The 22175-nt window shown below is 37.4% G+C and overlaps 1 protein-coding gene across 1 annotated transcript in view; it reads left to right on the top strand.

Annotated features, from left to right (window-relative positions):
• The window catches only part of ACSS3 (acyl-CoA synthetase short chain family member 3), a 91209-nt gene extending 71772 nt beyond the window's left edge, over positions 1-19437 (top strand). The window contains exons 11-16 of the mRNA XM_074168486.1: positions 1387-1450; positions 12495-12576; positions 13556-13678; positions 18120-18219; positions 18299-18474; positions 18770-19437. Coding sequence (XP_074024587.1) covers positions 1387-1450; positions 12495-12576; positions 13556-13678; positions 18120-18219; positions 18299-18474; positions 18770-18835 — 611 coding nt within the window. The 3' untranslated portion in view covers positions 18836-19437. The remainder of the gene's footprint in view (positions 1-1386; positions 1451-12494; positions 12577-13555; positions 13679-18119; positions 18220-18298; positions 18475-18769) is intronic.
• The last annotated feature ends 2738 nt before the right edge of the window (positions 19438-22175 follow it).

Genomic DNA, 22175 nt, shown 5'->3' with positions numbered 1-22175 from the left:
ATACTGTTTTCTTACACGTTATTACACCATCTAAAAATATATAAGGGAAAAAAAAAGTGTTTACTGATTATAAATGGGTTTTACTTATGCCATGCTTGCTGCTTTTCATAAGTGTCTTCTGTGTTTCCATTCATCCTTTTGATTTCATATCCCAGTTACTCATTCCAAGTCACCAATTTATAAAACTGGCCTTGAGGACTTGCTTGTATCTAGGTGCTGAGCCGTTGCTTTCAGCAAGCTCTTCAGTTACTTAAAAATTACCATCCTCTTTGAAGGAGAGGCTTCAGCCAGAAATAGTAAACTACAGAAGTTGGCATTCTTTAGACAGATAGGATATGATATTACTCATAAGATCCTTAGGATGGTTTTAGTCAGAAGTCTGTCATCCTTTTTTCACCATTTCATCTGGAACTTCTTAATACAGAATGTAAGATTATTTGTACTAATTTGGATCCAGCTGAATGGTGCTCTCTTTGCTTGGGCAGGCTTCAAGAAGCATGTTTTTTAAATCCGTGTCAGCCCAGTCTGTTAAAACTTTTCCTCCCTGTTTTTTCATGCTTTACTTATTTCACTTTGTTTAATTCCATTAATCACAAGCCAAGTTGCCATCTGACATTCCTTCCTTTTGCCCACACCTTCAGATGGAATGGGTGGTTGCAGTAGATTTCCTAGATGACTGCATTAAAGATGCTGTTTCAGGTGTTTTTCCTCAGAAACCTCAGTACCAGGATATGGAGCTTTCACTGAAGGTGATGGGCCAGTGTCATCCAGGGAAAAGGCTTCTGTTGGGATGTCTGGACTCTTCGTTGTACTTGAGCATTACTGTCCTGTGCAGCTTTGGGTAGTTCACAAGTTACTTTACCCCTTTTGCTAGACTAGAATAAGCCTTGTCAGCTGGGGAGCATCTTTCTAGGTCTCCTGAGCCTTTGAAAACTAGACACACCTATTTACTTCTAATGATATTTCTCACATTAACTGGGTTAGCCTCCAGTGATCTTAGTTGTTATTTCTTACTCATGTTACCTGCACACTTTTTCTTGTGTTTGTCATATACCTGAAGGGTCCTTTGCTATTTGGAAGTTTAGATTTTCCGGTATGAAGGTGTCTTTTAATATTCAGTTCTATGTTTCTCCCTTTTTGACTTTGAGCTATATCTGCTCCCAAAGCACAAGTTTTATTTAAGAATTTTTGTACTTAGGGCTGAATGTTAATAAGGGCATGGGATTATCCAGTTTGGGACTCCTAAATTACTTAATTCCTTTTGTTGCTTGGTGTATTGCCATTCTGAAGTGTGACGTAAGATGATATCCACGAAGAAAGAGACTGTCCTCCACCTAAAAATACACTACTTGACAGGAGTTCTCTTCCTATATTACTTTTTTGCAGTGATGATTCTGGATGAAAATAAGGAACCAGTGAAGGCGAAGACTTTAGGAAATATTGTGGTAAAGTAAGCAAACTAAGTATCTTACAGTTAACAGAAGCTTCCTAAATGGGTTGATTGTCTTTTGTCTGAAGTTTATATATATATATATATAAAAAGCAGTAATTGAAGTAATGAGGATTGAAAAGCATGACTGTCTGTGATATTGATACCAAACTTCCCGAACTTTTAAAGTCTGTTAGTGCTGAAAAATTGCAGATGAAATTGTGTCAGTGAATGAGTGTGGATTGCTGGGTTATTTCTTGGAAATGCAATAAAGTTTACCATTTCCTTAATTATCAGCCTGTCTACACAGGATTAAGCCTTCCTGTTGGGATGTATGAGCAAGATACTGAATCATTCTCTTCACTGTTTTATCTTTCAGTTTAGTGAAAGAGTACAGCAGCAGATTGACGTGCTTTGGCTTACTGGTGTGATGCTGCCTCCTCTTTCACTATCTTCTAATCCCAACTCATGCACATTTCTAGAGGGAGAATATGTGTTTTCTGATCTCTGTAAAAACAGCAAGGTGTCTCTGAGTGTGCTTTGCATGAAACTGTGTTCAGTGATGGTAGTACTTGGACAAAATACATAAATACATATAGGAAAAGAGTCCAGGAAAAAAAAAATAAAAGAAAAAGAAAGAAAAAAAAAAAAACCCTGCTGTGCATCATGTAGGTGATTTTAGTACCATTTACCAGACTGCTGTCAGATGAGTTCCATAAGCTTCAATATTCTTTTTGAAAGTACACTTTTCTTTGCAACTTTTCTTAGATCAAGGAGCCCCTGTTTAGATAACGCTGTGAACATCAATTACCTTTATCTTGCCTTCTGCCATCTCACTGCTGCCAGAACCTTTCCTTACTTCTGTGAAGCTCACTTTCCTACTGCTCCCCCCAGAATAGATGCCAGCTCTGTATTCTGGATGTTTTTGCAGGCTTTTATGTAAATGGCATTTTCCTCAGACAGACACCTACTTTGCGATTAACACGTTAGCTGTAGTCTTCTCTGTTTTCAGTCACAGAAAATACTTTGGTTCTGAACACTTCCTAACTGCCAGCAAATACGAGTCCCCAAAGAAATGCATTCATCCACTTCTTCTGTGGTAAAATTTAGGAGAGCTGTGGTAACTCAGAGTCTTCACCGCTTGCTTAGATGAATGGATTAGCATTAACCTTCAGTGAACTGAAATTCAATCTAAAGCCGAAGCATTGGGACAGATGTGGGCTGGCTGGCCACATAGTGCTGGCTTGGGAGTTGAGGTTTTTTTGCTCAGCTGTACCACTGATCTAATGTAACTAGACCGCTGTGGAGATTAAGATAGTATCACATGAAGTTATTGTACTGTGTGACACAGATGTGTGTTTTCAGGGTGAAGTCTATAACCTGCCTAATTTTCGGCATCTCAGGCAAAGCCGCCAGCAGAGACAGGTGTGTGTTTAAGCACACACACGATCTCCCCTGAATCAGCAGACTCAGATTTAGATGTAGTTTCCCTGTGACACATCTAAGAGTGTGAATTCATTCCATTGCTGAGTATGAATAATTAAAATTGCTCCAGACTGTGGTTTGCAGTGTCAGTAACCCAGGTGAGACCCGGGGCCATCTTTCAAAGCTCTCACCTCTGTAGTGCCAGATGCCATAATAAAACATTGGCTTGTAATCAATGGAGAGAGAGAAAGGTATTTTGTGAAGAAATTGATCTTAGCTGTCTTAGGATGTCAGCTAGGATGGAATAAATCGCTTTGCAGATGTGCTCATGTCTTTTCAGTGACTGCAGGGGTGACACAGCTACCTTAGGGTAGGTGCTTAACGTTATCTACCAAAAGCAAAGTGAAATGAACTCCATACTTAGCAGTTCTGCCAGACAAGCCAAATTATATCTACTAAAAAGGTAATATTGGTAAACATGTGCATACATTTCTGAGTCACTACTATCTTTAAGTGCGTATCAGGAGTGGATATTGCTATATTAGAAGATCCTGTTTGGGGTTATGGTCAAACTCTTAAAGCCAGAATTTATCTTCCCTAATGTGGCCGCACATTTAGGCATTTATCTTAGGGAATTACAAATGTGTTTATATATTGATTTTTGTTGTTGCTGTTTGCTGTGTTTTGTTTTATCTTGTCCAGCATGACTTCTGCTGCAGCCAAATAAATTGATAAGGAAAAAAGGGGGGATTTTTGTTATGTTTTGGTTTGGGTTTTTTTGCATTAAATCATCTAAGAAAGAGTAATGGTGCAGGGATGCTATTATTTTATCATGTTCCTATTTATTGTAATATCCAATCTGACATAAGGAGGAGAGTATGGGGGAAAGAAATTACATTGGATCATTAATATAATCAATATTAAACCAGTTCTGAAGTATGTTAACTGCCTTTCTCTTCCAGACTTTTTTCTGACTCAATCTTTTGAGGCAATAGGGTCTCTTAAAACTCATTCTGCAGCTTAACAAAAAAACCCACAAGCAACCCCCCAAAAAACCCCAAGAATAAAAGACAAAGATATTGATGAGCTTTAGGAGGCCAATTGTGGATTTTTTAACACTTCCAACATTTGAATCCTTAGACTGTTCACAGAAGTTTTTTTTATGATATTATGGTCACAGCGTCTTAACATTTTGTTCCAGGTTTCATTCTGGTGACAATTTGCTGCAGTGGTTGCTTGTTTTGTGGTCATAAAAATCTGGGGCTGTTAGGTTAAGGCATGATATTTTCTATCTTCTTCTTCCTTCAGCTAAGCAGTCATTTAGCTGTAAAACTTCTTTCATGTTTTGATTAGGGCTAATTTTCATAAATCCCTCCTGCAAAGAAGCCTTTTCTCTCTTCAGCAGAATTCTACAGGTAAAGACCCCTTGAAAATAGTGGGGATGATCCTTGTTACTAGCAGTGTTTGCCACCCCAGGGATGTGTCCCCGTGCAGCTAGAGGAAAATGGGAGAGTCAGGATAGTTTTGACTGTTACTCTGTCGTACGCTCAGCAGCAAAATACGGTGTACCATTTTAGAAAAAGGCACAGGTGTTTGCTTTATCTGCAGCATACGTGAGTTGAGAAATATTCTTCAGTATTTCTTGTAGAGGAGAATGGTATTGTAAGCAGCGTGTGGCCAGCTGTGCAGAAGTGGTGTGCTGCTGCTCTTGGTTATTTTTATCCCAGTCTAACTCCCAGTAAAGACTGTTGGGGGCTGCTTGAGGCCTGGAGTGCTCATAAGTACAGTATTTAAAATATCTGTTCTTACAACACAGCTTTAAGCTTTAATTTTATCCTGCAGGAGTCAAAATCCTTTAGAAAGGTAATTCTTACATCTAATCACTCCATCTTCCTGCCCCAAGTACGTTCTTTTCTTTTCTCATATGCCAACTGATACATGTTTTTTTTTCCATTTAGCAATCATTTATGCCCTTTGGAAAGATTTTTTGCTGACAAGAACTCTACAGGCTAATTTACCTGGACAATACAGCAATGTTTTTGACTTCACAAGTCTTTCAGGGTAAAGCAATCAAAAGCAGTGTCACAGCATTTATGATGAAAGGGCAAGGGAAAATAAAGATGACTGCAGCTCATGAGGATGGGCTTGTATGAATTGTTTCTAAATTTACTTTTTTATTTTTTTGAGCTAGAATCTTTGGACATGAAAGATTCTGAGGATTTATTACGAAGTGAAAATGGTAGCAGCAGTGACTCCCATTTCTATTAGGAAGACCAATCTGATTTAGTGGCACACTTCTGCCAGCATTGGTCTGACTTGCCTGTAATTAATACACACTTGAAAATGTATGTGTGTATATGTAATCATGATTAGCCATGAGAATTTTCTAAGCTGTCTGTTCTCATAAGGAATGTTAGCAAAGAGAAATTAAATTTAAATTCCAGAGAGTGGAAACTCAGTTTTGCTCTTGTACGTTATAAAGCTTGCAAACCCATTATGTTTATTTTATGAAGCAGTTCTCAGCCCTGTCTCATTAGCAAGCATTATTCTTTACATTCACCCACAACAGCAAGAGGACTACATTTGCCTTACACTTATTCTATCCAGAAAGTAATGCCTGCCATTAAATTTCCCACTGGATCCTAGTTACACTTCTTCTAGTGTTTGTTTAGTTAATTTTGTGCCATAATAATAAAGGTTTACGGGGTAAGTATTTACAAATTTGTTTTGCTGATCTCCACTGCACAGAAACACATGACTATTTCAGTTCTGTATTCAGAAAGAGGTGAGACAATGTAGTTACATCATACAGCGATTCTGAAATGCTTTGGTTGCATTGGTTAAATTGCATTTAAGAGTAGTGACTATGTGAGAGGCTCTGCAGAACAATGTTATGGGGATTTTTCATTAATTTGGGATTAGTGGAGGAAGAGGAAGGAAAATTATAATGTTCTATCAATAGTTAAAATGATTCGAATGATGATCCACCCCACTATATAAACTAATTCAGAACTTTATGTACAGTGCTGTAAGAGTGTAAAGTATTGAAGAATAATTTTTATTAATGATATTTTATAAAAAAAAGGTCACTAAATTTACAGCTTTTTATAATTTTAGATTTTAAGTTAGCTGAATAGAAATGTGACAGGACTTTTGAAGCAAATACCATAAAGTTGATATCCTTTAGTGGAAGAGATGTAGTAAGCAATCCATTCACAGTTTCACTATTTGTGGTACTGTGTTCAAACTTACATTATTTAGGGACCAAATAGATGTTCAATAAAAAGCTTACTCGTTTACTGTTTCCTGGAATGCCTTAAAAAAAAAAAAACAACAACCAGTATCTGTGTGGAAGTCTGAAGCAATCTGAAGCCAGGAATGTAATCAGTAAGGTGCACAATAGAAACGCTTACCAAAAGAGCTTAAAGGGAAGAAAAAGGGAAAAAAAAATATGTATTCTTTGGCAGCACAGTGTAGTACCTCAATGTCCCATTAAAGAAAATACAGAAAAATCTTGTAAGACTTGACGGGTCAATATATGGGTATTCTAACTTGGGATATACACTTGAGAGAGGTCACAAGGGCTCATTTGCGCTCCTCCCCTTTCCAGGGAGAAAAGGAGGCCAGGAGGCGGTGGCAGTCATTTTAGGTAGTGAAAGCTCTGTCTGGAGCCAAGAGAAGGATACGTGGCCTTAGCTCAGAAGAAAGACAGACAGAAGCTACCTGAGATGCCAAAATAGCTGCTGAAGATCTTACCATTACAAGTGTCTCAGTAATGAATGTTGCCAATTTTTCTCTTTTTGTAAGTGTGTGACACTATTGCTGGTCTGTGCTTCTAAAAGAATGCATTCTCTTATCATTAAATTAGATCCAATGATAAGAGCCAATACCCAATATTCTGAAATTTCCTTTTATGAATGTAAAAATTCAAGTACTTAGGCACTCTAAGAAATGTCTCTCTCATATGTGATTGTTCTAGAGGGTTGGAAGGGGATTAAGCTATATCTCCATTGCTTGAATTGCTTTTATTTTTTGTCATTTTAATGATGTGCTTTATCATTTTGTGATTTTTTTTTAATGTTTTCTTATTAATTTTTAAAATATAAAATAAACAAATAAAAAAAATTACATAAGAAAGCAGAAAATTAGAGGCAACCCAGCAGAGTACATGTTGCAGACCCGTCTGAGTGGCTGCCCTCAAGAAAGATTGCTGGAGGGAGAAAAGTGTTGCTTGTAGAGGCATGTAAAGAAAGTGTGTCATCCTGCACAGATGACTTGCAATACGTTCTTGTAAGTGAAGGTCATACACCTAGGGTCAGTGAAAATTTGCTAGCTTTATAAGATGAAGGACTGTAGAAAGGACTAGAAAGCAGTGACCTTCAAAGGAGCTTTTTATGTTACAGTGGATAAACCTCTGAATACAATAAGATTTTTGAATGAAATGTAGCTAGCTGCTAGTGTAACTAAGCAGGCAATATGATCCCTTGTTATTCAGTAGGGAAACTGAAAAGGAGCTATTATTATTATCCGTGGATATGATGTTAGTAAAACTACGCATGCATAATGTTTAGGTTTTATGTCTGTATTTCAAAAGGCTGTTGAGAAGCTGGCTGGGTGTTGGAGAAGATAAAAGTACTGGAAAGCTTGGCTTAAAGGAATTTCCAGTTTAACTTGTGGTATGTAGTTTATGCAAGATCAGTTAAGTGATGACTTTTTCAAGGTCAGGAAGTACCCACGAGAGAAAGACATCTCTGAGAGACTGCTGTTTAATCTAGCATAAAGAGATTGGAAGCTGAAGCCAGATATATTCAGATGAGAAGTAAACCACATCATTTTAACAGTGAAAGTATTAAACTATAGGAGCAAATTCTTGGGAATACGGTGGTTTTCTTAGACACCTCTAAGTCAAACTTGGATATCTATCTTAAAGATACGCTGTCATTTAACCAAAAGTTATGAGCTTGAGACATGATGTAGTGGATGACATCCTTTAAGCTGTGATATAAGGGAGGTCAGATTAGAAGATCATGATGAATCTGTGTAAAAGACTTCTCTCCTTGCCAGCTGTCCACATGGGTTTTTTATCAACTTTGTCAAGTTGATAAAAACCTTTACAAGTGGAACAATGAGTAGGATTTTCAATGTGGGAGCAGTTGGGCCAAAGACAGTTTGGGCCAAATCTCTGACTCAGTACATGTGAGTAGCATTTGAACTTTCTTTACTTTTAACCTTTTCCAAGCACTTTCACTAGTTTTTGATGCTTTATCTCTTCCCCACTAAACTACAGGTTTTGTTTTTTTCCTGCAAAATCCACATTGAAACCAACTACTTTTGTGACCTCTTTCAGCTAATTAAAGGAGTATTTCATAAAGACTCCTGAATGCTCGAGATGCTCTCTCTTCTCTTGCCCCTTTCTCCACCCTTTTTCCAGTGCTGCTGTTCCTCATATCTGAAAAAACTTCTAGATTCCAGATGGCTTTCAAACTTGCAATCAAGAATTTTGAGTTATGTTTATGCACAGCACTACATAAATGCTGAGTAATAATATAGCTGCCAGTCAAGATGATTTAGCTCCATTCACAAGCCCAAACTCATTTAACAGTGGCTTATACTTGCTTTGACTGGCTGTAATGAACAGCCTGTGAGTACCATTGTCTACCATAAAATAAAAGGATGTCTTTTCTGAAACTCTGCAAGGTGGCATCTCTAAAAGTTTTTTGACTTTCATGTGTACTTTCAGAAATCTGCTTTTCTCTGTAAATTATATTTTGAGTGCTGTGCCTATAATTGCTTTGTTCCATCAACAGGGAATCTTACATTATTTTGATGAGTGGCATCCTGAAAGGATGTGACACACAGAGTCAGATTTTCTTGGCCTAAGCTAAAGGTGGGCTGTTCTGTGTAAGGTCAGCCACTGTTGTATGAAAAATAAATGAACTGTAAAACAATGCTTAAAAAACAGAGAATGATTGTCATTTAAAATTCTCTAGCAGAAAACAGTTACTGTGAAAGCAGTTCAGAGCTTTTCTGTGATGCTGCCAAGCTCACCTAATCTGTCTTAGTTTCTCCACTTCATAATGAAATTGCCTTCTTATCTTTGTAAAGCGTAACCAGAGTGGATCTTTGTAAAATGAACCCATATAATTTACATCATTAATTTAAACAGTTTACCTAGTTTTCCCAACGCTGTTCTAAATGTATTCAACCTTGAAATGAAAAATGAGCCTGGATCTGTATTCCTGTAGTTGTGCAATTGTCACCTTAATTTCACTGGAGTAAATGGAGAATAGCATCATTTGTATTGCTGTTGCTGTACTGCTTAAAAATTGTCCTGAGCGAGATCAAAATCCAGACCTATGTATCTTTTTTTGAGATACTTTTCTCAAGTTCAGGTGCTTTGATTCAGCTCAGTGTAGGTTTTTGGCTTGAACCTCGACTTGGGTTTGTAACTGTGCCTATTCATTGCTAATTATACGTATGGGATGAGGTGACTGTAGTTAGCCTGATGAAAAAAGCCCCAGCCCTCCCATCCAAATGGTGGGAGCAGGGATTATATTTTTGGTAATATATAGCTGGTAACAGGTTTGTGTTTTAGAAGAAGCTGGCATGCTTGTCTTGAATTTGTATTTGTTGAAGCTCTTGACTGTCCTCTCCAGAAGGAAGAAGCAATGATGATAGAGAAGATGCTGCCAGAATTACGACCATATGAAAAATCCAAGCAAGATCAGCGCAAGGGAGGACTTGTCTTTAAACTGATAGCAAGTGCAAGGGCTTGACATTGGCTGGTTTGTGGCTTGGTGTGCAGGATGAGAGAGAGAGAAGTTAACAGATAGCTGGAGAAATACAGTAAATGCCTCCCAAAGGGAAACTAAGCAAAGCAACTTCTTTGTATTTTGTAGAAATGATGATGAAGGAACCTGCCTCCTTCTGTCTTGGTCTTCTGTGCTCCTGTCGCTTGTGAAAGGAAAGCAGGGTCTTGTCTAGGGCAGTCATGCTTACTGCATGCATAGCTGGCTTTTTTTTTGGTCAATATATCCTCTTAAAAATAACCCCAAAATGCTTTGAGTATCAACTCAATGTTTGGACAAAGAGGCAACAGTTTTTAAATATAGAACTTTTGTAGATGTGTGTTATGTTTCCTAGGGAGAACAGACCCAAACCCAACATGTAAAAATGTTACTTTTTATGGAGGGGTTGAGGAAAGGAAGAGATGTTGGCTTTCAGGTTGCTGTTATTTTCTGACCGTCTGATTTTCTCACTTCTGGCTCCTTTCACATAATTATGATCCAGTTCTGCTCCCTTTGGAATTCGTGGCAGCATTCCCACTGACAGCAGTGGGATGGAGGTATTTTTAGCTCTGGGGATTTTAATCTTTATGTCCTGGCAAAATTCCAATACATGTAATTACGTTCTGTCAAGCTGAATTCTACCTTTATTAATTTCATTAATTATTTGTGTTTGCACGGCACCTAGAAATTCTAGTTAGTCATGATGCTAAGAATTTTACTATCATGGAAGAATTGTACGTGCCCATTGCTCTGGAATTATTTTGCCTGAAAGATGGACACATGGGAGACAGCATTCAGTTTTTGCTTAGTAGATGGAATGGAGTCCTAACTGCAGGTAATCTTTTATAGAAAGCCGTGGAAGCACGATGGAGGCAGTTTCACATTGTGTCTGTATTGTGCTACGCTTTGTGCTACAGAGATACCTGCGGTAGCCAGTAGTTTAACAGTGTGATTTCCATAGAGTCACAAAATATGCACCATGTACGTACTTATCGTTGCAATTTGCTTTAAAAAAAAACAACAAACAACCACAAGAAAAAACAAAGAAACAAAAAAAAACCCCATTCCCCCCCATCCAAATGGTGGGAACAGGAATTATATTTTTGGTGATATGTTGCATACTTCTGTGTTTAGATTTCTCCACAGTTATGATTACAGAAAGGAAAATGTTTTTCTGATTTCAGCAATAAAATTGCTGGAATTACTGCAAAGTACTGAATGGGGTTGTGGAGAAATTATTAAGGACTTTGTCAATACAAATTTTCCTTTTTCTCTCATCACAAGGGTGTTTCAGACTGTTAAATAAATTTAAAGTGCAAAATTTGCAATGACAGGCTGTTATGAATTGCTATGCTATTAGCAACCAGGCAACAACCATAGTAACTACCGTTCTCTAGTGGTTTTTCTTGAATCTAAACAAGAGATTTTTCTTTTAAACTCATACATACACAAATGCCAGGATCAATATATTGTTTTTCTAATATGTTTTTTTTTCAAGGCAAATACTCTATAGGTCATGTTTATATATCACAAGGATGCTTACTAAGCTTGAACGCTTAAAATAGGCTTCCAGAATTCCCTCCAGATGGGCAGAAGCCAACCTACCCTCTTGAAGCCTGGGTGATTACTTAGGAAGCGTCTTGGCATTTCTGGCCTTACCTTAACCATACTTCCAGGGAATGTGATTTATAGGATGTGTTGAGCCAGAACACTCAAGAGAAAGTAGCAATATTTATAGTAGTATATTCTTTATGGTAATCGAGCTCAATTAAGCTGGAAAAAAAAAAAAGGGGATTGTAAAAAATCATGGATTTGAATCATTATTAGATGATAAGCCTTTCCATTGTAGCTTGTACTATTTATACCATATTTAGGTTAAAAAAATAATGTATCTATATATATAAAAAATAATTCTTTTTGTAAATGTAATGTTAGAAATGGGCATGTGACTGAGCTGGAAGTACCTGTTCTTGAGACCTGAACATCATGGGAAACTTATAATGATATCAGTGTTGCTACGCTACAGAGGGGTGTTTCACTGCTAGAGATGTTGCCTTTTGGTGTCATAGGGGCACTATTGGAGTTGAAAACAAAATACCTTTGGCTAAAAATTTGCTGGTTAGAAATTCAGGCATACGCTAGTAAAATCTGTATGAAGCATTTATGATTTTATCTGTATAAATATGCTTGCTTGCATGTTCTCTCTCTGTTACTAGGGTTAAGCCTCATAAAACTTGTGTTGATATGTCTGAATATGGATCTCTTATGCAGTTCAAGTGAGCTCTCTTTAACCCTATCAGAGCTTTGAAGGAAAAAAAAAACACTTCTTTGTTACCTGAGACTTCTGTAGCTTCTCTTCTTCCAGCAGATGCGTATGTGAAATATCCCATATTTTGTCAAGCCCACATTCTTGTCTGAAGAACGGGTGTGTAGTATGCACTGAAATCTCAACTAATAAAGCAATCCAAAACTTTGCAGTTTCACTTCTTAAAAAAAAAAGAAAAGTCCAGTTATTTCAGTTATTTTAGAAAGTTCTAAAAGTGACTTTTATCAATATACTTTCAACGAAAATATTATATTTATGGTACAGTATATAGTGTTTCCTAGACCAAACTTTATTTTACTGAACACCAGAGATGCTTATGTTAATATAAAAGGTTCAGAGATATATACATATATACCACAGTAAATATATGATCTTTTTGATCTGTTATCAGCATATTATTAAACAGAGCTGGTTTCTGATTGCATAGCCAGCGATAATTTATCTGAATAGAAAGTATGAATTGAAAGCATGAGTTGAACTCATTACTGTATTTCTAATTACCTCACTCTGCTCTTTTTAATTTAAGGTTGCCTTTGCCTCCTGGAGCGTTCTCAGGCCTCTGGGAAAATCAGGAAACATTCCAGAAGTTATATTTTCAAAAATTTCCAGTAAGAATTACAAAATGAATTACATAAAATTTTTATTATCCTGCAGAACTTAATGACAGTAGAATTAAACTGTATAACATACAAAATTATCACATATTATTTTAATGGGAGATCTTCAATATATGTGTTACAGAATTGAAAACATTACAAGGTAAAACTTTCTTCGCACGCAGTAAGCTTTTGGGCATACAGTTGTGGTTTTTTTTTAAAGATCTGAAACAGTAGAAGTAAACCTCAAGCTTCTGAACATAACATTTGGTTTATTTCATTTGATCTAATAAAAGATATAAGCCTTGCAACCTTAGACTAGCATGGCTTCAAATATACTACTGCTGTTGACACGCAGGCATTCTGAGTCCAAAATATACACTTGCCCACTGTGCATGCAAGTACATTGGAGGTTCCTTACTGAATTATTTATGTTTCCTTGTCAGATGAACTACCCAAGGACTGGCTTCTTCCTTTATAGAAATAGATAGATTGGTCCTATGTGAATATCAAAAATGGAAGGTTTGGTTCAATAAAAGTAAATGAGTGAATTGATCAGGCAAATTATTTTCTGTGTGCACTTGCATCACAATGGTGATGATGTACGTTTGGATCCAGCAAACAGGAATATCTTTAGGGGCAATTTGACAACTGTCATCGTGTTGTAACAATTCCATTCTCCTCGTGTAGATTCAGGCAACATCCTTCTCCAAGCTGTCAGCAGTCAAAGAAAGCAGAGAGGGGGGAAAAATCCAGGTTTATGTATTGTCTTCTGTTCTGTCTTAACAAAGAATACAAAACGTTTTCTGCAAAGGGAGCTACACAGAGTATTATGACATAAGAATCATGAAAAATATTAGAGCATTAAATTTCTCAAACACCAAAAATGTATTTCATTTGATACAATCAGTTTTGTTTGTTTGTTTCACGGGAAATGGATGGATGTTCCTAGTACTATTTCTGAGTTTATTTTTGGTTGTGTTGTGTCTAGGGATATTATGACACTATGGATGCAGGTTATATGGATGAAGATGGCTACTTATATGTCCTGTCTCGAGCTGATGATGTGATCAATGTTGCTGGGCACAGAATTTCAGCAGGTGCGATTGAAGAGGTGAGCATTGCCTGACAGTAAAATAGAAGAACGAAAAATGAATAAAGAAAGCTGAGACTGAAAATCTCACAAAATCTCTAATTTTCTTTCTGCTTTTTTGATTGCATTTGCAGTGGTACTTTTAATAAAAACATTCATTGTTTCAGGTCTTTCCTATTAAGTTGCTTTCCAGGACCATAATAAACTTAATCAACAATAAGCAGTTTGTACCATGAGATTAATAAAACAGGCATGTTTTATTGATGTGGAGTTAAGGGGCATTATGGTATCATTGGAAACATTCCTATAAGATCTGATAACATATTTATTTGGGAATCCATTAAGATAATGTAGGGTCAGTGTGCCAAGTAGTTTCACTAACTTCTTAGGAGTAGAAACTTGTCTTATTCCTAAAATACAGTTTTTAGTTCACGTAGACTCACATTCAGTGCTTTTTCTTGATTTGAAAGGTTTCCTTCACAGTTTCTTGAGAGCTGTTTTGTCTCTTATTGTATGAGCGGTGCTAAATGAACAATGAACATTTCTGTAAAAAAAGCCCTGCTATTAAATTGAAAGTCATTAATGTAATACCCATGCAACTCAAAAAGTTGCAAATAGAGCAGTTCATAATAGTATCTGAATTTCGTATCATTGTTCACTCACCTCTCTGGAACTGCTGTGATTGATTGCCAGTTACAAATTTCCCTGATGACATATCAATTGCTTATTCAGGGAATATAGGAAAGGGTGTACTGGGCATGTACAAGGGAAAAATACACTTTTAGGAACTCTGAATTTAACTCTTCACTGAATCACAAACTAATCTGTTAGACATTTTTTGCTTTATAATGTCTATTAGTCTAGTGACTATTTTTTTTAAGGGCTAGAAAACTTAAGAGAATAGAAGAAATTCTGACTACACAGAAATGAACAAATTCAGATAAACATAGTCCTTTGAGGATCGATCAGCCAGTTGCTGCCCTGACATGGACCTATGAAGCCATAAAGGTGTCTCTCACTCTGCTTGAACTTCTTTCCTTTTGAAGTCAGTTTTTTGTGTTGCTTTACTAAAGCGCAGCAGGGACTCTCATCCCCAGCCCTTACTGCTCTACTGCTCAAGGGCTGAGCTGGGCATTGTTTCTTCGCTTCAGGCTGAATCTGAAGCTTGTTTAACAAATGATAAATTGAATTGCCTCTTCAGCTGTATTACCTTTGTATCCATCCCCCCAAGCTCAGTGTCTCTGTTTTTTCTCCCTGCTAGTTAGGTCTTTCCCCTAGAAACAAAAAATGTTTCAGCACTACAAAATTCTAGAAGTTTTTCCATTCACCTTTTGAACAAAGTTAAAAAAACAAGAGTGTTGTTAATGCATGCACAGCAAATTGCTAGTTAATGGGAAAGCATTAACAAGACCACAATTAGCTCTTCAGTAAGATCAGTAAATACAGAATTAGAGGTTCATTGAATCGCCGTCTAATTAAGTGACAGTCACCTTGTTGAGCAAGTATATTATCTGCATTTACATTACAGATGCACTACAAGCTTAACAAGTTTTTCCTTAGTGCTTTGATGAAGAATTTCAGCTTCATTATGTTCCAAACAATTAGTTTCTTTGTCTCAGGTATCTATTGGTCTCATTGGCGCTCCATCTTCTCTGCAGTGCAGTTAAGTGTTTGTGTTCACCTTGCCAATCAGTGAACGTTAGCCATTTTAGTAACCTCAGCTTGTGTTGATCCATCCATCTCCTTTGTCTGTACGTCTGTGGTGGCCCTGCTTGCCTTGACTCTTTCTGAAAAAGCCCAAATCAAATCTTTTTTATCTGAGGCAACGGACCTGAAATCGAGGAATTTAGCATGAGAAGTCCCCTTCCTGATGGTGGGGTTTCTATCTGCTACATTAGATGTCCGTCCTTGTGCCCAGTGATCATTCCAGGAATGCCATTTCACTTTCTTGAGATTTTTTTTCTTAGTTTTAAACAATTTTAAAATGTCTAGTGCCGATTTTGTTGTTCTTTTCATATTTTAGAAAGTTTGATAATTTTGAAATTGGTATTTACACTTTCAGTCATTTGAAATTAGCTGTCCCAAAGTCAAAGGCATGTTGATAGGATTTTGGGTAGATTAGTGAAGAAAAATATTACAGTGACTGCAATATTCAAGCTTAAGATAAGACTTTTATGAACGAGTGACAGACTGAATAGCAGAAACAAGCTATTACGAAACAAGCTGGCAACACTTAAATCTCCACCGTAGGTGTCCTGTTGATGCCTGATAGGTAATTATGGTATTGATGGTAATATCAGTTTACTGCAGACCTTCTTCCTATGTTTTTGTGGAAAGCATAGTTCCTCTGGTTGTAGATCTTACTAATCTGCTTTTCCAGAATTCATTGCATTTTTTTTTTTTTTTTTCTGGGAAGCTATTTTAGTGTAGACTTCTGGGAAGCTGCTGTGGCAATCAAGTTGCTGTGGTCAGGGTCAAGAAGTCAGAGGAGAAAAAAGTGGGTATTTATAGCAGGAAATGGAATGCATTATTGAGGCTCTGGACTAGAAGTGACAGAAGCTCTTAGGTGTATGTGGTACTTTGAAATACCATGGAGATTTGGAGTTGCGTTAGATCCATTCCTGTATGATTTGTCAGTCTGGATACAGTGACTTCTGGACAAAGTAGACTGCATCCAAATTCAAACGCACTTGTGCATATTTAGCTTAAGTGTTTTTGCAGCAGGTTCTTATGCCCATCTAGTTCTGGAATTAGCCCAGCCAGAATGAACTCCAGGCTGTTGCACTTGCTGTTGCAGATACAGCTGGTGCACATCCTGTTTCATTACTGTGAAAAATCTACAGTTTCAAAAGGTGTGGGTAAATGGTCATGCTTCTGTGTTTTGGTAGAGTGTGCTTCTAATATTAAGCTAAGTATTTCCCATGTGCTTTTTTTGTAGCATGAGAGATTTCTGGGATCATAGTTTGTGAAGTGAGGGTAGCTTCTGTCAAACAAAGTATGCAAGAAACACTGTGTGTGGATTTATTTTGCTAAAAACTACTTGCTGTGTGTTGTAGTGACCATGGCAGAGAAAGCCAGTTTCTCCTTTCTGGTTTGACTACAAATCTTAATGAGTGGGTTATGGGACACCCTTTGAATTGTTCCTTCCACCATCAGTTTCACAACCAGGTCACACAAGAGCCTCCCTTCTGTTATTTGGAACAGCAGTAATTCAGCTTTTCCTTCCTTCAGGTTTTTTCCCCTGTCTTCTCTGTACCTTCCCTCTCTTATTCCTTATGCTTATGCTGTTGTGTGAGTGGCCAATGCAAATGTGATGTTCCTTCTTGAAAAAAAAGAAGCCTTTATTCTTAAAGCTACTTTTAGTTAGTCTTCCTTCCACTCATTGCACTGCCTTTGACAACACAGTATGTGAATATCTGTTATTGACAAACGTATATTACTTGTATGCACAAATAATTTAATATACACAGTCACATTAGGTGACCTCTGTGTGGCCATTGTGCAGGGTCATGTTAGGTCCTCTTTGTGGTTGAGTACAGAGAACATGTCGAAAGCTCTGTTGACAGCAAGATGCCCCAAGGGACACTGGCAACTACATGAAAAGAGCCAGTTGCTTCGGAAGAGGAATCACAACCACTGATATCTTAAGTCCAGCTTTTTCCCAAACTTAATGATACACTTCTCAATATGTATGAGACATTTTGGTGACTTCTTTCCAGGAAGTGAGAACCTCAACTGGATAATTGGAAAGAAAAAAGACTCTCTCACTTTTTTTCCTAAAAGAGAGTTTGAGATATTAGTGCTACTGTTCATCACTTGTATAATTGTGTAAACATGTAGTAGGGAGGAGGGGGCTCTGGTTTAATTCCCGTTGTTGTCTGAGGAGGTCGAGACCTAATGTTTGCAAGAGAGTGAGCTGAACTGGGCTGGCTGCAAGCTGAGGTTGGGCCTATATTTGGCTTTGATTGAAACTATGCCTTTGTGCAGCAAAGAATGAAAAAGATAGACGGAGCCACAGAGAATAAACCAACATGACTGTAGCCCTGTAGCAGAAGGGCTTGTGTGGTTTTGGTCCTTACTCCACACATTTAACTCCATGTTATTCGTAATGTTAGACTAATATTATTTGTTCCAGCAAAGATCTCATTAACAAAAACAGAGATGTGGTACTTACCCAAAGCTGTAAGGAAATCACCTTTGCTTTGTTCTATATTTGTATATTGTGCTGCCATAGTTTTTATTTCTTATGCTTCTTTGAAAACTACAACTAAGTGTATATGAAAGGATACACATGTGCATCTGCAACATGTGTAATTGGAATCCTGAGGTGTAATGACTAAATACTTTTTGCTGTCAAAATGTAAGAAATAAGTCTATTTTTTTATATCCATGCATATGGAACTTTTTCACTGAAATGTTAGGTTATTATTAGTTCAGTTCTGTTTTGTTTTCTGTCCCTCAGTGTGTTCTCTTCCATCATGCTGTGGCAGACTGCGCTGTTGTGGGCCAGGAGGACCCTTTAAAAGGGCACGTTCCGTTTGCACTGTGTGTACTGAGAGAAGGTGAGAGCTCTCTGCTATTGGTGTTACTGAGACTTAGAAAGGTCCCAGAAAGGCTAAAGGATACAAACTTCTTCACTAGGTGTAAAGACAGAAGAGGAGAAGATTTTGGAAGATATTGTCGAGCGTGTTAGAACTAACATTGGTCCAGTAGCAGCTTTCCAGAAGGGGGTGTTTGTGAAACAGCTACCAAAAACACGCTCTGGCAAGATACCACGTTCAGCTCTTTCTGCACTTGTCAGTGGGAAGCCCTATAAGGTAAGATGGAGGTGTATGTTTTAATGAATTGGGCACATGTGCACATCCAAAGATGCAACATCTTGGTTTCGAATCTCTAGACCATTCTGCAACTAGTCCGTGACTTCAGGTAGTGCGCTGTATTTTATTTCTACTGTAGCTTACCCAAAATATTTTCATGTTCCAGAGCTTTCCAGATACTTTTTACTTGATTGCTTTTGAAGGCTAGATTTAGAAGATTCTCTGAATAAAAGTCTGTTGTACTGTTGAAGGACAGCAATCTACTATCACATGCCTCTGTGTTCTTCCTTTTCAGATAACACCGACCATTGAAGATGCTAGTGTGTTTAAGCACATTGAAGAAGTGCTAAAGAAAAAGTAAAGGGGATAATGTGTTGATAACAAACGTGTCAGTTACTGAAATATACCAAGACACTTTCTGTTAGGAAATACCACATTTTAAAACCTAGTAATAATTTGGCACTCAGTTTTTTTACTTTAGAAATGTTACTGTGTTCTTTACCGTATTGTCAAAGCCAATGAAGCATACTAAACTCTCTGCACATTGTCATTATATGCCAGATATTAAGGTTGCTAAGACTTGCAAGTAGAATTCATACATTTCTAGAGCCTTAAAGGGAACGAGCCACTGGATTATCTATCTTACATAATGTCATGTAACCCTGCTTTTCAATCTATTATTGTATAATGTGACCAGTAATTTGAGTTTGGCTGAAACAGTTTACAAAAGGTAAGTCATGAACTGAGGACAGCAATAAAAAGGAATTCTAATGTGAGCATTATTGCAGGCATAATTGTCCTCACTTGTGAATTATAAGTCTTTTGTCTTTTAAATGTTTATAAATTTTAAAATTTGTTTTCTTGATTCCACTAAGTTTTTTTTCAAGATTTGTCCATAGTAATATTGAATAAAACCTATGTATTTTAAATAAAGGCAGGTGTTTACACTTTGCATTTTCTGATAATTCTCTTGTTGTGGTTTGTATCACTTATGATAAGGATAACCAGAATGTACTTCGGCTGACATAATTAGACCTTTCGGGCTCACTGAGATACATATAACCAAGAATTTTAGCAAATACAGATACTGGGCAGCCCATTCTTGACTTCAAAGGCCATTTCAAAATACTTCCAGGGTTCTCAGCAAACCAGGGGATGGAGGATACACTTTCTACCTGCATTACTTTTCAAGCTGCAGGTTTTTAATTGAACAATAAATGTAAAAATCCTTTTTAAAAATGTACATTCACAGAAAAGTTGAAAAGCAGAGAAATTACTCAAACTCAGAAATGCTTTCCAGAGGAAGAAATGGTAAGCAATACACAAATTCAGGTGATGTTGGTATAAAAAAGAAGTTCTATGCTTAGGCTAAGCTATGGTAGAAGTTAAGTCTAGACATATTTTGTTATGGCAATGTGTCCTCAAAAGAGTCCAGAAATACCATTATCTCCTGTTGCGTAGAGGTAAGGATGGTAGCCCTGTTAAGTGATAAAATAAACCAGCAGATTGATGTAGCAGCTAAAAGTGATAGATGGGTGCTAATTAACATGAACCTTACCTGATGTTGCCTTGTGCCTGTGACTTTTTTGCAGAGTCATTGAACTCTACCGGTTACTTAGGAAATAAATGAAATGTCTGCGTGTTTTTTTCATTCGGGACTGCATGCAGCTGAGCCAACCGTGTCGAGCCAGGTCATACAGTCATATAAAACAGCCTAGTGTGAGTCTGTGCTATACTTTTTTTTTTCCAAATAATTGCATATGTAGCTGCCTTTATGCAATGAGGTAGCCGCCATTATGCATTAAGGTAGCTATTGGGTTTAGTTGAAAATCACTATCTCAACAGAGAGTAAAAGCATTTAAAGACTGAGTAAAGGCTAATGATCCTTTATGGTAGATATGCTAATTATACAGGTTAGTGATTTATATGTGGGAGTAATTTTGCTCCTCAGAGATGTCCTGATAACTTTCTCGAAATACTTTTTATATAAGTTGCAGTTAGTTGAAGATGCTATTTTGTTCTGGATGGATTATTCAAGTGCCAAGGCTTAAATAGGAGGCCATAGTGGAATGACTTGCAGAGACTGCTGAGTATTTTTCAGTTTCACAATGCTACAATTTAGCAACCTGTGCTGAGCAGCTACAGAGCAAGAGAAACATCTCGGGAGTTGTCACTGGTGTTCTGGGTTTTTTTTTTTTAAATCGGGGAGAAACTACAAGGGTCTTATCACCGAGAAACTGTGGCACATTCACAAGGTGCATTCACATTACTTTTTTCTACAATGAAAGCTGAGATGTAAAGTTGTGTGTGTTTTCTGTAGTTATCCCAGCTGTAGCCTTGATGTTGTAATTGCAGAAGCAGGGGAGGGGAACTAATTAGTGAGAGCACAAGTCCTCTAGTAAAGATATTACAATAGGATGTAGAAGAGAATTAATTTCCTAGATCTTGTATGGTTTTCCCAATGATGTCTCATGTTCCTCCACTGGTTTCTGCATTTGTAAGGAAAGGCTTCCTGTCTACTTCGGAGTTCTTTTTTTAAGCAAGAGAGAATATCAGACTTTTTAAAAAACAAACCAACCCCAACATTATTAATGGATATTTAAGCACTTAGCTTTCTGAGGGGCTATTTGCTCATATTAATATTGACAGGAAACAATTGTCTGTCCTCTGAACTGTTTGTGAAGAGCTTGAATAGTTAGCATTCTTAAAGTGTCTCCACAACAAAAATGTTTGTAAGAACTTCCACTTTCTGAGGAAGTCTGAGTTTTGGTTTGTGGTGGGTTTTTTTTGTCATTGGGGTTTTTTTTATGTTTTTTGGGTTTTTTTTTGTTTTGATTTGTTTTTGTTTTTTTTTTTTAATTTTATTTTTTTTCTGTTTTGGTGGGAATAATTTAAGATCAAGACTGGGATAAAAGAGGGGGGGAGGAGGGCAGAGCGGTCAGATGTACTCACCCTGCTGCTGTGGAGGATTCCAGAAATGCCAAAAGTCTCATTCATCAGCATTCAGAAAACCTTGACAGAGAGCCACCTTATTGCAGCAGTACAGGATGGAAAAACAATTGTTTGATGGGCATTGCTTTTGTTTTCCAGAGGAGCCTTTTGCTGAGGAACTGGGATTGCAGAATGCTTTGTCTACAGCTTTAGCTTTGTGCGGAGCTGGAGAAAGGGAGGAGGAGTTGTCATTCCTGTGCACGGCTCTGGTGCTGCCCAGCAGCCTGGTTACACCATCAAGGAAGAACAAGCCCATTTAACAAGCGGTAGGAGAGCACTGATTTTCTTAATTTTGTTCTTAGAGAGAGGAAGCGTGGGTAGATTTGAATGGTCAGGGAGTTATTGAAACTTGGCTGGAAGAGGTTGATGTAATAATTATTCCCAGTGTGGTGAAAGGGTTGGAACCCACTAGACAGCATTTAGCATAGCCAGTTTCTAGCTGTTGACAGTAGAGCTCTAGCTCATATAGAGGAGACAGGGATGTACTAGGAGACTTTATGTTAATCTTAGATTAAAACAGAATTCACAATAATACTCTTAAAAAAAATATATTTTTAATTCTTCTGGTCTGTTTTCTTCCACTGTGGAAATAAATAATTTGGGGCTGTGTACTCCTAGGGCAGGATACCTGTAGTTTTGGTTGCAAGGTCTTCCTCGTTCTTTTCCCCAACACCCCTCATTTCCCTCTGCCCCCTGAACTTGGGCTTGGA

This window comes from Numenius arquata, chromosome 2 (assembly GCF_964106895.1).
Source record: "Numenius arquata chromosome 2, bNumArq3.hap1.1, whole genome shotgun sequence".
Classification (NCBI taxonomy): Eukaryota; Metazoa; Chordata; class Aves; order Charadriiformes; family Scolopacidae; genus Numenius; species Numenius arquata.
The sequence above is the reverse complement of the archived record's forward strand: the minus strand, read 5'-3'. Positions and strand labels throughout refer to the sequence as shown.